The 16,932-nt window shown below is 37.0% G+C and overlaps 2 protein-coding genes across 3 annotated transcripts in view; one reads left to right on the top strand and one right to left on the bottom strand.

The window, feature by feature from the left end:
- LOC134530328 (uncharacterized) overlaps positions 1-15,285 on the top strand; it is a 31,325-nt gene extending 16,040 nt beyond the window's left edge. Inside the window, exon 3 of the mRNA XM_063365060.1 lies at positions 15,022-15,285. The gene's annotated coding sequence lies outside the window, so the exon portion shown is untranslated. The remainder of the gene's footprint in view (positions 1-15,021) is intronic.
- LOC134530329 (UDP-glycosyltransferase UGT5-like) lies at positions 3,868-14,591 on the bottom strand. Of its 2 annotated transcripts, none has more exons than XM_063365062.1 (6): positions 14,330-14,591; positions 13,121-13,364; positions 8,663-9,252; positions 7,874-8,096; positions 4,902-5,121; positions 3,868-4,426 (listed from the first exon to the last, which is right to left on the bottom strand). In XM_063365062.1, exons 2-6 carry the CDS (start codon positions 13,362-13,364, stop codon positions 4,141-4,143), a joined length of 1,563 nt encoding a protein of 520 aa, XP_063221132.1. In that variant the 5' UTR covers positions 14,330-14,591; the 3' UTR covers positions 3,868-4,140. The 2 variants fall into 2 exon arrangements, with proteins under 2 accessions (XP_063221132.1, XP_063221131.1); XM_063365061.1 differs by having other exon boundaries at positions 14,391-14,591.
- Positions 15,286-16,932: the final 1,647 nt, after the last annotated feature.

The following is a 16,932-nucleotide window of genomic DNA, read 5'->3' as shown; positions in this document are numbered from 1 at the left end:
TGAGTCGGAGCCCCATGTTTTAATTTTTAGTCACACGTAATCGGAAGTCAGGTGCTATCATTGACGTCGACCCAAGTGTCTCCCCGACTCCTTCAGGCCGTTATGCCTCGCCAGCGCCATCTCTTGAGTGTGTGGTGCGACGCAAGTGACGGTGACGTGTGACCTTGAGTTTCTTTACAGGATATGACTTATTATTTTATTATAAATATAATTTTGCTTTACGTTTTTTGTATATTTTTATTATAATTAATTTTGTATTGAAGGGTTTTGTATTTTATAAGTTTTAATTGTTCACCGGGCGCCAAGGCCGCGGCTTCCGCCTGTGCCCAATCAGCGTGTTTCGCGGGCTCACGGTGAAGGGGGGGGGGAGACGCGGGCGCTGAGGCGCGGCAGGGGAGTGGGAGTCAGTCGTCGCGAGGACTCGGCAGACAGCGGTCACGCGAATGTCATCGCTCCGCCCTAGCGGGAGAGAGTCGTGGACCCGGCACGAGAGGCGACGGACGTCTTGGTGACGCCGCTCTGGGACGGTGAGACAAGCGGGCGCGGTATTAGCACAGGTTCTAGACTTTTGCCGTGCGGAGACGTTTTCTCAACTTTGCAGTCGAGCTTGTTGATTTGCAGTTACGGTCGCGAGTTTTCCTTTTATTATTCGCACACGCGTGTTCTGCTTTCAATTCGGGCGAGTCGCGATTCATTTTTTCAAACTGGTCATTCGCAGTCATAGGTTCTGTGTTTTTTTTCATTTCTTTCTGGCCAGTGCAGAGTACAGTCAGACAGACATCCTATCACGCGCGGGTCTTAAGAATTATATTCCTTACAGTGGGAGTGATAGTCATCACGGGCGGGACGTCCCGTAATTTTCTTAACCAGAACAGTGCGCGGAACCGGGTTTCGACCCACCTAGAAATAGTCACAGGCGGAAACGTGGCAGCCCCATGTAAAGTGTTCGGAGTCTTGAGCATAAAGGACCATCAAACTTTATTAGAGTTGTTCTCATTTAATCTCTGGAGACTAAGTTCCCCGGCCACGCGGCCTGAACCCCCTCTCTACCGAACCCTGAGTAGCCGGCAGTACAGCAGCATTGTCAGGAACTAGTCGACCAGACCACGACATTATTACCTCGAACAGAATTCATTTTTGGAATACCGGGGCCTTAAGTATGAAACACTCGGTTTCCAGTCGTTTGGGAGCTAGAACAAGAATGTTCATCTTGAACACAGACTGTTTTCGATACGAAGATGTATCATGCAGCTCGTCGTCACATTGTGGCCTTGAAGCGACCAATAAGAATTAATCTGCGAGTTCTTTTATTTGTCTCGTTTTGCTTCATGGTTTGCTGAATACAAAATATTTTATGTTTACTATTTCTTAAAATTTCCTCCTTGTAACCAAGATTCCACCCCGTGGTCAAGGAATCCTACCCCTTATGTCCTAAGATCTCTCACTTCAAGAGACCCCCCCTCAAGCCCATTCCACTCCCTCTCCCTATCCTTACGAGGAATGAGTGCCTCTCTTTTTTCCATTTGTCCCCATTCCCTCCGGAGCTTATACCCACCTCTGTGCACACTGATTCCAAGCTTTCCCCAGCCCTTTTCCTTTCTCATACTTACAGCTTTACCAACCTTTGTAACCACTTTTTCCCCTACAATGTTTCCAGCCCCAGCTTCCTAATCATCTCAGACGACCTATGTCTTCTCCTCAACATATTCACTGCTCTGTACTGCACTTTCTTCAGTTTCTTCATCTCCAGCACTAGTTATGCATCCCAACGTTTTGCTGCATTTTTCATCATTGTCTAATGTGGATTATGCCTTTACCTTCATTCTCTGCAGGGTCCTGCCAAGCAGCCTCAGCCCCTTCCTTACCGCATGCTGCACATGTTTCTGCAGATTGGGTTGGGTTGGGTAAGGTAAGGTAAGGTAAGGTAAGGTAAGGTAAGGTAAGGTAAGGTAAGGTAAGGTAAGGTAAGGTAAGGTAAGGTACTTGTAATCCTCTGCCTCCTGTACCTTCTCCTTTCAGAAATAAACTTCCTTCGATACCTTCCTCTTCCTTGTGAACCTAACCACCTTTGTCTTACTTAGATTTAACGACATCCAATTCATCCACTGTCCACTGAGCAGTGTATGTGAAATGGCCAACCCGAATGGTGGGGACCAGTTGACTTCCAATATGAAAGCTTTAGTTCTCACACGACCCAACTTAATGTTTCCAACAAACAAAAGCTGCATTCTGTTTGATGATATAATACCTCATGACTTCTTCCCGTGTGAACTCAAAACTCAAGCCTAGAGACCATGGAACCATTTGAGTTGGGTCAAGGGGCAAGGGTAACTAAAGTATTCGTAATGTAAGTCAACTGGACCGGACTCTGGAATCTTCAGGTTGACCATCTCGTATGCAGACTGAAAAATGCAGCTAAATGAACAGAAACCACATAAACATTATGTCAGATTAATTAGAAGATGACAATTCAAAAAATTACTTGGCTTGAGTAGTAATTCTGCTAGGAATGTTATCTACCAATTGAGAAAACATATGCAGTCACAACTCAATGCTATACCAAACACATTTATTTTCTTTGAAAATTAACGAATTGTGCTGTATTTACTTTTAATAATTTCAAGATAAAAGGTTATTTATAAGTAAGTGTGTATCTCAGTTTGTGTTTTGACGTCGTACCGACCGAAGGCCATTAGCCCGGCCTCAGCCCGCAGTACTGGCTCCTGCTGGCAAAACGCACCCCTCGCCAAGTCACCACGCAGATGAGACGAGCGGCGTAACCTTGGTGCACAGAGGGAGTGTCCCCCCCTCCGCACGCCAACCCCTAAGGCAGTTCTGATCAGCTTGCGGCCCGGAGCGGACGTGCGCGTACCGTGGGGAGCCTTCAAGTTTTCTCTCTCTGATTCCTCACGACTGGTAACTATAGTCATCACCAAATACCTTTTTCAACGCAACTCCCCACGCGACTCCGGATCGGTTTTTTTTCTACGGTGCAGGGATTAACCCGGCCGTCGCTACTTTCCAAGTCAAGCCACCGAGTCTAGGGGACACGCTGGGGCCGATTGACCCACTCACGGTTAGACGACAGAGCTAGCCTGGCGCCCTCCCGGAAAACACCCCAATTTTCACGTACAGCTCCTTAGACTCGCCGCGGGAATCGCACCCGAAACCCCGGCTGATGGCAGTTTGTGTTGATTAGATTAATTGATTTAAATAATTGGTTTTTATGTTTGTTATCATATTTTATTGTACCAATATGATTCCGTTGGTCATGGTGGATCACTGTTCTCTCTTCACTTGTTGCTTTCACTGAGAGTACGCAGTTCAACCTAGGCTCCATGTTTGATAGGGTTTAGGCTTGCCAACAATCTCTCAGTTCTTCAAGGAAGAATGATTTTAAGTGCTAGACAAGCAAGTAAAACTGGTACTTTGACTCCCCCCAATTAAGTCCATAATAGTCATATGCAGGCTGGGAGTGAAGGAACCCTGTTGGAAGCATTAGCAGACATTAATATTGTTTTCATTAACTTATAGACTAATGTGGGAAAAAATAAAATAAATTTTTAGCTTCAAAGTGTTTTTTTACAAATGAACACTAAACTTTTAGAAATGAATTAATTATTTAATCACATAATTTTTTTTTTCCAGCAAAAAACACACAATAAATAAACATTAAATAAACTGTTTAGTTATATTTAAATGTTTACTTACTGTATATATTTGTGTTTTTTTGTTGGTAACATTATAAACATCTATAAAACTAATATAAAAAATATTATATAAAATATATGATGTATAAAAATACAATATGTAATTTATACAGAAATAACAATCAACACCTCACTTCTCTCTCCTCCTTTTGATCTCTTTTATCCTATGGATCTTCCTTCTAACTTCATTGTTGAGAACTCTTTATTCTTAAATATTTTTTGATAATTTTCTCTTTTTCACATACATGTCTACAGAATATCTGGTTACGAGGACATTGGTGGTATTTCCGAACTTCCAAACCTGGTCAGTCCACTCCTGTTATTAATTAATCCACAAACCATGATACCTTTAGTTTACATTACAATATCAGTTAAAAAAATTTTTTAAATATAACAAAGATTGATATAAGACTAGAGTTTGAAGTCTTTATCACTTAATTTTCTTCTTAAGACTTACAGGCTTACTCCTTTTACTACCAAACAGTTTTCTGCATGAAAATATAACAATAGAAATAAATGTGAAAATGACAAGCAAAATGACCGCTACGACATCCAGAAGCAGGTACTGGTACCACGCGAGGTCTAAGGCAGCCGAGCGCAGGTGTGGTGCCCCTTTGTGCCTAATAACATATTCTGTCCAAAACACAGCTTTGTCCTTGGAAGTCTGAGGTTGATCCCGGAATATTCTTGAAACCATTTTTGCTCTGTCAGCATAGCTGGAATGTAAAAAAAACTGTATTACAAACACAAGCATGCTTCAATATTAAAACTGAGACTGGAAGAATCTCGTGATTAACTCCAAGCTGGATAGCGGGTAACTTTTCAGCAGGATAAATATAACAAAAAAAAACAAAAAAACATTTAAATTTGATGCTGTGCAAGATATTTAATAAGGAGTTGACTGGCTATTCTAGTTTAAAATGCCAATAAACATGACCTGGGTAAAAAAAGATTTGGACCAATTTTGCCACTTGGTATTCTTTTTTTTTAATTGCTATACTGGCAATACTATCTATTTATATACGCTTATGTAACTACAAACAGAGCAAAAGTATTAATGAAAAATATAAGAATTATATAGCCACTATCTTTCGAAAGTCAGTAACATATGTAACCATGCTGTAATTAAATTAAACAGCAAAGAAACCACGATTGAAAGTTTTTACTTGTATTTTAATTTACTGAACTCACCATGGCTTGTTCAGAACTTCATTTAGAGCCCATTCCACGGATGTATCCGTAATGTTGGACATCTCCAGAATGAGACCATAACCCAGCCTTTCAGTGTTCCTCATATTGAATCTTTGGTCTCCAAAAATGGGAATTCCCAAAAGAGGCACTCCATGATACACAGCTTCCTGATTGCTCAAGAGACCACCGTGAGTGATGAAGAGCTTCGTGTTAGGGTGAGCTGAAACAGCATGTGTTTGCAGATGAGCATTGCGTTCTGCAGTAAAACAAAAACAAAGTGTCGAAACACAGGGTCACATTGAAGCATTGCATTATACAATGACTTTATAACGTTTCGTTATATACAAAAATAAAACAGTTCAACGCCGATTGCAAATTTTGATGTTTTTTATTATTTTTATTTTTCTAAACAGAATGCCCCGACGAATCCAAACACTTGCAATAGTTCACTCACTCGTTCCACACATATATCTGCCCGTCGAAAAACTGCTGGTAGCTCGCATGATGAGAAATTACCGAAAAAAAATAGCGTAGATGAAGTCCTTCAGTAATGTTTTACTGCAAGTACACGAAGATGGTGCGACCTGGAACAGGACCGCACCCAGCGAAAACGAATTCCGCCCCGAGCCAACTGCCGACGAAAGTGGCCGCAATTTCTAATTAAGTTATACCCTAAACAAAAAAAAAAAAGAGAATTAGGTTGTTTTAATATTCGGCCTGGCTCCGACCACCAACGTGAAATTATCTCTTCGTAAATTACATTATAATTTAGCGAGAAGCCATCGAACGCGACCTACTCGTCCAGCGTTCGACAGACGACTGGTGAAGTCCTGCCACACTCTCCTCCACGCAGGAGTAGACGTCACATGACCTCACCGACCAATCACACGCACGCTTCATTCATGCTTACAGATACAAGCCAATCACAGAACGGGTTACAATACATGAAAAAACCTTTTACACACAGAACACTGGGCTTCCCCTGATCTGTCTCTTTTCAATTTCACATCGAAATCAAGGACTTCCATTCTCGTTCTCTCTCCCACACCGTGAGAGAGCAGTTATCACCCGGTTCCCATGCAGGGGGGAAATTACCGTCTTTATCTATCTCTGAGGGGAATTACTGTTCCTTTCTCACTTACACTAGCCACTGTCCCTTGTTCTAGAACCATTCCATAAGTTAAATGAACATTATAAACAGCAATTATAATACAAATTACTTTACAAAATTAAAATCATTAAAAATAACCTGAAAAAGTAGGCCTAAACAGGTAAAATTCTAGAAGAGCGGCTCATTTGTGAATAATTATATAAAAAATAGTACTGATTGAAAATGTCTAATAAAATAATCAACACCTTCTTAAAAACATAGCAAGTGAAAAATATCAACCCTAAAATATATAACAAACGGTAAAATATCATTAGAAAGACTTTTTAAGAAATATTTACATGCATAAAAATAGTTTAAAAGAAAAATTATTTAATTAGGAGGGCAGGGTTCTGCAACATTACAACTTCTTTTAGAAACCAAACTCATTTTAATATCACAGAGGATGAGAAGGAGGTTGAAGGAAGAAGTAGCAATTAAGAGTGCTGTCTGCCAGGGCACATATATGGTCTGCAGACCTACAGAAAAAATAGTTTCATTTCAAAAATTCTCACAATATCCAAATGAGGCCTGTTTATGAAAAGCATTTAAGAATTTTCTGAGGGTCAAAAAGTACTTTTGATTTCGGTTTAAATTTTTAAACTGTGTTTTTACCATAACAGCTCAAATTTCACAGCTTTCCTGTGATGATGAGAAGACTACGCACCAGTTCAGAGCCTTGTGCTTAGGGGCTATACCACGCTATTAATACCAGCGAGCATCATACTTATCATCCCGCTTCACTAACACACATACAACCTGACCAGACAGCACCCGTAAGATAGCTGAAGTACAATTACTTGTTGCCTCGGTGGTATTCAGGGGTCAGCATTCCCGGTTATAGCCCTGATGTTGTGGGTTTGTGACCTTCCTTGGGTATTGGAATTTTTTTAGATTATGTTGTTTACAAGCCATCCCATCCCCTATGAAGCCCTCAGGTACAGGGCAGAGGAACTGTTAAGATTTTGACAGCTAAGTAGAATCAAATAATTTTTTTTTTCTGTAATCCATTTAATTGTTTTTCAATGGTAGGTACAGCACCAAAATGTAAAACATGCAGCTAATTATGCAAAATACATAAATATAAATATATAAATTTTTTTCATTAGGACTCCACTGAACTCACTCACTTCCTGCCCTGGAACCTTCGTCCAAGGACTTCGCCACTCTGCCGCACCCGCGGCACTATCGCCCAGAAACTCCGCCGTGGGAGAATTCCCGACTGAACATCCGAAATGACCCTCTGCCCTGATGTCCTCGGACATATATATAGGCCTCGGCGCAATTCCAGAACTCACGAGAGCGGCTGGGGCCAGTCGCGTCACTCCGAGCCGTCCCGATGGCAGAAATCTCTCGAAAACACGTGTCGGCGGCTCGCACAACTCCCAGCTGTCCGGTGTCAGTTACATGTCAAAGGCAGGGCGAGTGGCGGGAAGGAGGGGGAAAAGTGACAATCCTTGTTATCTTCCAGGCGCGTGCGGCGCATATCATATTGCGGCAGTCGCCAGCCAGCTCTGCACCTGCACGTGTACCGGCCAATGTCAAGTTCGTAACAATATTAAAAAACTTTGATTGTATGTGTGTTTTCAGTACTAAGCCATTATTCAATAACATTATCTATATCAGTAATTTAATTACATAGAATTACATACAAAGGAAAACTTATTAAATACATAAACTTTATTCCAGTCTGTAAAAATGTATTACGAGAGTTTCAGATCAATACCAGAACAAAGTTCATAATCAAAGGAGCAAAAACCAAAAAAACATTTTTCTAACTAATTACATAAAAAACACTCTGTCTTGAAAAAAAAAAATGACTTACCTAAGATATCATTTTGTGGAAACCAATTTTTAATGACAACATTGCTTGGCTGCCCTGCCAAATTGCTGACCTCAAATTTCCATAGAACTTTCTGCTTCAGTTTACCAAATGCCTTTAAGAAGGATTCTTGTATGTGTTTAGGAAACTCTGCACTCTTAAGAAGAGATCCCATGCTGAAATATATCACACCTTCGCTGGTGTTGTCCAGAAATGCTTGTAGGTCCTGAAATCATACAGCAGTCAAGAAAATTTTCAAACCCAGGCCTAAATTTAAAAATAAAATAAAATAAAACAAAAAACAAAAGTCAGACTTAGTTGGATTAAGTACCTATGTGTACCTTGAGGGGTAGTTAATGGGCAGTGTATTTTAAAAAACACCATGGCTAATTCCTTCCCGAATTTTGTCTGACTGTAAAGATGTTTCTGCCACCAAATAAAAAATAAAAAAATTAAGAAAAAAGCATATTTATATGGACACAATAAACTCAATTTTAACAGACCTCAGTCAACAAGACATTACACTGCTTTATAAAAAAAAATTCATACAGGTACCTATTTAGGGCTCAAGTTTCATTTGTCGTATGATTTGTCTCATACAGAACTTTTTTTTTTTAAAGAATTAGCATACTTTACTTATATATAGGCTTATTGAGACTAAATAAAAAAAACTATTAAATTAATCTAAAACCATTTAAGCTCAAAACAGGACTGAGCCCAAAGTTATAAGTAAGGTATGCCAACCCCTAGACCAGCTGCTATATAGCTAGCAAAACAAATATGTATACATACCTGTGGCAACGGTTTTGGAGGCGATATATGAATTCCTCCAACTTGAATGAGATTTGGTAACACAGGCTGTGGGTAATTTATGCCTGGCAATGCATTCGTAAGGACGAGAGATGTTTTTGCATTTATTTCAGATAGGTGTGGCAGGTCAACAATTTCTTGCAAATTTTTTCTCATCAAAGAATCTTGTTTAGGAATAAAAATTAGATGATAATACAGTTCTGAGAACAGATTATGGAGAGTGTTGTGTACTCTCTCTGTGAATGCCATGTGATCACTATAGCTCGAGAATACGTTTGGAATGTATGCGTAGCAGCTGGGATTCCCAATGAAGTCATTCGTCCAAACAAAACCAACAGCAGAATTGAAGTAAATTAGTGGTGCATTAAATACATGAGCTATTCCAGCTAATGCTTCATTGCCGAAATCTTCTAATATGACAACATCAAACTTGTACTTCTTTGATTTTATTAGTTCTTGTACTTTCTCATTTTCAAACATATGTTTGGAAATTATCTCTCCCATACCAAGAACACGTACCATAAGTGAAAAAGAGTTGATCTTGCCAACATCAAATTGATTTGTTTTCCCTTCTGCAAAAAATCAAATAAAATAGAGTCAGGATTGCAAAATTTGTCTTCACAAAGGATATATTTTTCAAAGTGTACAAACAACGTCAGCACTTAAGCAGCTTGGCTTCTGGGTTGTAGCTGCGTCTTTGGCGAATAATTCACCGATGATTTGGTCGACACTGCAGTCGTCATCATTAGGGAGCAGTTACCTACTGAGTTACCTACGAAACACCAGTGAATTATTCGGCCAGTGAATTATTCGGCCAGTGAATTATTCGGCCAGTGAATTATTCGGCCAGTGAATTATTCGCCAAGGATGTGGCTACAGCCCAGAAGCCAAGCTACTTAAGACAATGGTCGTGAAAGACTGAGAACTTTATTAACATTAGCACTTTGGAACATTGCATCAGAATATGTTAAATAAGTTGAATATTTACCATTTACACTTTATAATACAAATTTTTGTTTCCTAGACAGCCAAGAAGAACAATAAAGGGCATTTACGACTTTAAAACCATGGGTTGCATCGAAGTTTGTTTTAAATTTGTAAGATTTCATGCGGTGGTTAGCCCTCCTGGTAGATTTATCTTCTGTAGCTGAGGGGCAGTCCTAGGACATTGGGAGGCGAACATTTTAAGACCTAGGATTGCTTTCGCCAATTGTGCCCTGACAAAGTCGGAAGAGCGACAAGGGACCTAAGAGATGAAAGAGGCCTCGGCTTGTCTTTTTGGAGTTCAAAGATTTCACTCCAATCTGGATAACAGTCACCCATTCATCCTGCCACGTACAAATGTGCTTATTATGCAAACATAATACACGTTCCCTTAATTATAATCAAATATTCATTTTGTAATTTTTTTAATTGCTGCTCCGAGTATAGGTATTTCCTTTTATAGCATGTAAAACAATATAATATGGAAGGAGCCGTGCTATGCTCATGGTATTTCAGAATGCACCCCATTCCAAAATCTCTTGTACCATCTTTTAAATTGAAGTAACTAAATAACTAAACATTTTTATTGTAAATAAGTCTATATTTTATTTTAACAATATTATTGAAGGGTTTATATAGTTTGGCCTAAATCATGGTCTGCAGTAACTCAACTATCATTTAGTTCCGTGGCCGGACACACTGTGGCCATTGTGCGCAGTGCTCCACCCAGTCTCTTGAGATCACGACCCAAGTTAGGATGCTCATCGTGCCCCAATGACATTAAATTTTTCATTACTGATCCATTTGCATTTACTGTATTTTGTAGAACCTTTGACTTTTGATTTCCTGGAAACTCTGGGTTCTCAATTTCGTAGTCCTTGCTCTATTAGACCTGAACTCCCATGCAAGAGACTTCCGATTTATTCATCCAAGTTACATGGGATGTGTTGCTGCAGGCTCTTAACCTTATCGAGAACTGAACATGGAACCTCCGTGCACAAACCCGTAGCTCATGGCTCTAATCTGCCTCTGGTGTTAGGAGACAAGTCTCTGTGGCGAACGAACTGTGACTGCCTCTAGCCAGTGGCAGTCGAGCACGCAGAACGCGAGAGGTCACATTCCAGCAGACGCAGCGAGTGGGTAGCATGCAGAGGCAGGATGATTCCGGCAAACTGCAGCCATGGTCTTGGCTATACCTTCGTACATCTTCACACTGGTTCTAAAGAATGTCCACTGTTATTTCCATCACATTACCAAAGCATTCTATAAATCTTTTTGTCCCTCCTCTAGGCCTACTTCATGTTGTAGTCTAATTTACCTAAATAACTCTTATCCCATTTACTGACTTTGGATTTAATCAATGATCGCTGAACTTTGTGCTGATTACGTGGTGTCCAGGACTTCAATGTGTTTGAATTTCATGACATTGTACCTTTTCAAAGTTTTAATTTCAAAGTGAATTAGCTTATTAATGTACGAGAGCTGCACCCAACAAAACCAAATCTTTCCAGTTAACATGGTGTATCTTTTAGGCGACCATGTGTTTTATGATGCAGAGGCTGAGACATTTAGGATGCCTAAAGAGCCAACATATAACACATCTTTTGTAAATAATAAGTAGCGTGCCTCTCGCTGAGAGCAGGAGAGCAGACCACAAAGGCCACGTGACGGCCCGGTTAACTAGAGTCTCCGCTGGGTCCACGTGCTTTTCTAAATGGTGGCACCCAAGAGGATTGACAGAAGACATTATCAGTAATATCTAGGAACTCTGACATTATATTAAACCCTGAACGTGAGGTTTCACAATAACGTATGACCCCCTCAAAACCAGGGCTTAACACATATCAATGCTACTGAAAAGGAATCAGCATTGACTTGTTCTAAGTGATAGCAGAGCAAATGAAACTAGTAGTAATATTTAATCAATAAGATCTACAAATTTATAAAAACACATATATGTATAATTATTCACATGATATTAAATTTTTATTATATTAGTTAATAACATAGAATGATGTAATATATAATACTAAATAATATTAAAATAAATAAATATTTATTAAATATTCCAGTTAAGCCAGTATTAAATTAATGTTCTCACTTGTATTTTTAAAAATTTAATAATGGCTGTTAAGTGAAGTCAGGTAATTATAATTAAATTATATTCCTTAATTGTATCATGGTTTGTACGCTCTTGTGCAATCAAAAATTAAGGAATTTTTAAGGACCCCTTTACTTCATTGCCTTCACCACTATCAAGTGGTGGAAAACCATTTGTATTAGGTATCACAAAATACATCAATAAAATAACAATGTTATAATGCACAAACAATCATTTTGTTTACTAGTTCAATTCTTACAGCTAAGCCCATATTGTCTAGAATTATAGTTGGATTATATATCTAATCAAACAATAGTGTGTATATGAAATTTATAGCCCTAACATTTAATTTGATCACTAATATTTACTTTATAAGTTCAAAGTAAGACAGTAAAAACATACCTTTTTGGTTTAAAGTTAAAATGATAATTCAAAATGTTTTATTAATACAATACATAAAATCTAATCACATGGCCTGAAATTCGCCAATTGTATTGAGCATGCCGCTAAGTAATAAAGTAAAGAACATTAAAATACCCACATTTATCTATTATTTGCAGTCTATAATTTTTTATTAAGGAGATTTTAGGATTATTAGTGGAATAGAAGACTTTTAAAGGCCCTTATTAAATTCAAGACAAATTAAGGCCTTTTTTTAGGATATTAAGGAGGCGTATAAACCCTGGATATTATTCAAGCACTAATCTACGACTGAATACCTCATTATTTTTTGCTTCACTATTATGCTAAGCAGCAGTTGTGTAAAATTATGCCCTTTCCCAAACATGATTTAAATGACACTGGTATTATTAAGCTTAGGTTTGTCACATATATAGATTATTTGGAAACATTAAAATGTAACTGAGTGACTAAATGTCTGTATTGTGGCAGAAATTGATACACAAAGATATATTTAAAGTGTTATGACTAATAAAAAAATCATGTGCGTGAACAAAACAATTTCTGTAGGTTACACAAATTTAGGGAATTACCTACTCCAGTTGATAGTAAAACAATTAGTTTCGGCAAAGCAATTAAACACAACATAGCCGCGGCCACTTCACTACATAGGCTATCAAATGTGAACTACAAACAGTAATTTCTCAGAAACCAATAGGAATTAAGAAATGCTGTTACAGGGTAAAAGAAACATTCTTAGTTATCAAAAAAAAATTATTTCCAAATTATTTTGTTATGTACGGAAAAGCCAAGACATGAAAATATTAACCCCCCTCATCAACACAAATAGGCAAGGCCCTTAAGCACACAAATTAAATTTTAATGGTTTGCATGCCTAACAAGAAAGACTTGTGAATTTACCGTCTCTTCTACGAGCCCACGTCAACTCTACTCACTGAAGTTCTTCACGTCGAAGTCAAAGTCGACGTGCCTGTAGTTGGCGAGTGGCTTCTCCGGAGGGAAGCTGGATATGACGGTGACCTCGTGGCCCCTCGCAGCCAACTCCTTGAGCAGCGAGTTTATCACTGCATGGTGGCTTCTGCTGGGCATGGGATACACGCCCAGGATCCTGGCGGTGCGCGCCCAGCCCAGCGCTTGTGCGACAAGGGCGAGCAGCAGCCATCCCGACCAACCGGCCATCTGTTGTCCAAGCACAATAATATTGCATCCAGATATTAACTTTGCAGATACAAATCGCAGAACGTAGCAGATACAAATCTCAGCAAATCTTCATGCAAGTGACAGTGATGTCATTTGACAGCATTTTACAGCCAGCAAATAACACTGGGTATTATATAATTTGCGACCAAACAACAAATGCAAGAGATACAATTCCCTCAAAGGGTAGCCTCAACGACAAGAAAATGAAATAACCAACGTGTCGTTAGCAATAATTATTTTTTGTTTCAAATTTATAGATTTTTCATCACAAAGGTACGTTGCTTGAAGACTATGCTAGTTTATTTTACTGGAAAAACAGTGCAAGAAACGCACACTGTAGAGAACTAGTTTTTTAAATTTTTTTGTTAAAAAAAATAACTTACTATAAAAATAAAGTTTGATTGAACCAAATCTTGTGTACTTCATTTGTATGACACGTAGTGTGCCAAGTAAATATCACTTATTCTCTGATAATTGTAGACGAAACGAAATCACCAAAATGTATTTTACTAAAGTAGGTACTTTTCTGAAAATAATTAAAATTCTGAATATTGTATTTTGAGTACTTCTCATTGTTTCATGATTCTGTTCAAACACGTAATATATAAAGTAGTTTACAAGAATTTTACCATTTTTTACAATTTGTTAGGTTAGGTAAACCACATTTAAAAGGTTGTAAATTTGTGCTAATGGTTAGTTTGGTAGGTGATATTGATACAGTTGACTTTTTCGGTAGTAGTATTATTAAAAATTACAAGTTTTGTAACGTTTATATTTTTAGAAAAAAAACCATAGAATATTTATTTCTTAGCTTTTATTTTCATAACTTTTGTCGGAAAAGAGGCTGTCCTTTGTAACAGGTAGATTAACAGAGGGGAAAAAAACAACAAATTGTTGATTACATGAAATATGTTATGATAATTATTCTTATTAGTTATTTTCACCTGTAAACGATTTTATTATTCGCAGGCTGATCGATTCAAACGATTCGCGATGATTACTAACCTACAGAGTAGATTTACAAGTATTTGTAAACAGCAAAGTTTTCTTCGTATTCGTGCTACAACTTCACAAACTTGACAAACTAATTAAATACGAAAATGGATCGTAAATCAATTAATATATTTTATTAATAAATAATACGTCTAAATGGGATACAACTTATTTTCGTAAATGTTTACATTTTCAACACCTTGGTCAAGTTCCATATGTATATGACCAACACCAACAAAATACATACTGTAGGATTCCATGATGGTTTTACACTAAAAACCTCTAATTAAAAACATCAACCCAAGATAATAGACACACTTTTTTTAATTAAAAAAAATCAGAAATGAATAAAAATAACTTAAATATGTAAAAAAAAAAAGTTCAAAAAATTGTTTAACCGGAAAATAATTTTGTTTTAAATAAACGAACTTGAAAAATATACTAAATATTAACCTCACAAAAACAATAAGTATTTATTATTTCATAGGGATAAAAAAGAGGATTTTCCGAAATTAAAAAATAATTCCAGCGTTAACTAATTGTTTTATTTACAATAAGTACAATCCATAATTTTTTAGCTAGGCCGTAAGATCTTATGTATATACTTTAACCAACAAAAAAGTGCGCCGAATGACTGAAGTAGCTGACGCAAAAAATGCTTGAATTGAATAATTTTATCTTCATTCTCAATCAAGAAAAAAAAATGTTTTACAATAAGCATTTAAAAGTGAAGTTCTACTCAGCAATAAACAAGAAAAATTTAAGTTTTAAAAATAAGTACTTAAAAAAAACACTTATTGAACATGGACCATTGCAGCGAGATTTTTATTAAAAATTTTAATTCATAGGGATCAAACTAAGGATTGTCCGAACATAACACATTATTCCAATGAAAGCTAAAGCTATCCTTTACAATTTGTACCATCCACAATTTTAAGCTGGGCCGTGAGATCTTCTGTATATACTTTTACCAACAAAAAAGTGCGCCGAATGACTGAAGTAGACTGCGCGAAATGTGCTCGAATTAAAGATTTTTTTCCTTCATTCTCAATCTAAAAAAAAAAAAATATTTCAATTAAGCATACGAAAGTGAAGGTTCTACTCAGCAATAAACCAGAAAATATTATGTTTGAAAAATAAGTACTTAAAAAAACTCTAGCTAAACATCGACCATTGCATTCCAAATTTTTATGATAAACTTTAATTCATAGGGATCAAACTAAGGATTGTCCGAACATAACACATTATTCCAATGTTAGCTAAATGTATCCTTTACAATTTTTACCATCCACAATTTTAAGCTGGGCCGTGAGTTATCCTGTATATACTTTTACCAACAAAAAAGTGTGCCAAATGACTGAAGTAGCCTGCGCGAATTGTGTTTGAATAAAATAATTTTTATCTTCAATCTCAACCGAGAAAGAAATGTTTTACAATACGTATAAAAATTTAAAAGTTCTACTCAACAATAAACAAGATAATATTTTAGTTTTAAAAATAAGCACTTAAAAAAAACACTTATTGAACATGGACCATTGCAGCGAGTTTTTTACTAAAATTTTAATTCATAGGGATCAAACTAAGAATTGTCCGAACATAACACATTATTCCAATGAAAGCTAAAGGTATCCTTTACAATTTGTACCATCCACAATTTTAAGCTGGGCCGTGAGATCTTCTGTATATACTTTTACCAACAAAAAAGTGCGCCGAATGACTGAAGTAGACTGCGCGAAATGTGCTCGAATTAAAGATTTTTTTCCTTCATTCTCAATCTAAAAAAAAAAAATATTTCAATTAAGCATACGAAAGTGAAGGTTCTACTCAGTAATAAACCAGAAAATATTTAAGTTTGAAAAATAAGTACTTAAAAAACTCTAGCTAAACATCGACCATTGCATTCCAAATTTTTATGATAAATTTTAATTCATAGGGATCAAACTAAGGATTGTCCGAACATAACACATGATTACAATGTTAGCTAAATGTATCCTTTACAATTTGTACCATCCACAATTTTAAGCTGGGCCGTGAGATATTCTGTATATACTTTTACCAACAAAAAAGTGTGCCGAATGACTGAAGTAGCCTGCGCGAATTGTGTTTGAATAAAATAATTTTTTTCTTCATTCTCAACCGAGAAAGAAATGTTTTACAATACGTATAAAAATTTAAAAGTTCTACTCAACAATAAACAAGATAATATTTTAGTTTTAAAAATAAGTACTTAAAAAAAACACTTATTGAACATGGACCATTGCTGCGAGTTTTTTATTAAAATTTTAATTCATAGGGATCAAACTAAGGATTGTCCGAACATAACACATGATTCCAATGTTAGCTAAAGGTATCCTTTACAATTTTTACCATCCACAATTTTAAGCTGGGCCGTGAGATATTCTGTATATACTTTTACCAACAAAAAAGTGTGCCGAATGACTGAAGTAGCCTGCGCGAAATGTGTTTGAATAAAATAATTTTTTTCTTCATTCTCAACCGAGAAAGAAATGTTTTACAATACTTATACAAATTTGAAAGTTCTACTCAAAAATAA

This window comes from Bacillus rossius, chromosome 3 (genome assembly GCF_032445375.1).
Source record: "Bacillus rossius redtenbacheri isolate Brsri chromosome 3, Brsri_v3, whole genome shotgun sequence".
NCBI classification, from domain to species: Eukaryota; Metazoa; Arthropoda; class Insecta; order Phasmatodea; family Bacillidae; genus Bacillus; species Bacillus rossius.
This window is presented reverse-complemented; position numbering and strand designations above follow the sequence as displayed.

Excerpts from the sequence above, each read along its gene's own strand:
- LOC134530329 (XM_063365062.1), bottom strand. The coding sequence starts at position 13,364 with ATGGCCGGTTGGTCGGGATGGCTGCTGCTCGCCCTTGTCGCACAAGCG. Across the intron at positions 9,253-13,120 it reads CTTCGACGTGAAGAACTTCA|AAGGGAAAACAAATCAATTT; the intron begins GTGAGTAGAGTT and ends GATTTTTTGCAG. Across the intron at positions 5,122-7,873 it reads TCCACAAAATGATATCTTAG|CTCACCCTAACACGAAGCTC; the intron begins GTAAGTCATTTT and ends ATGCTGTTTCAG.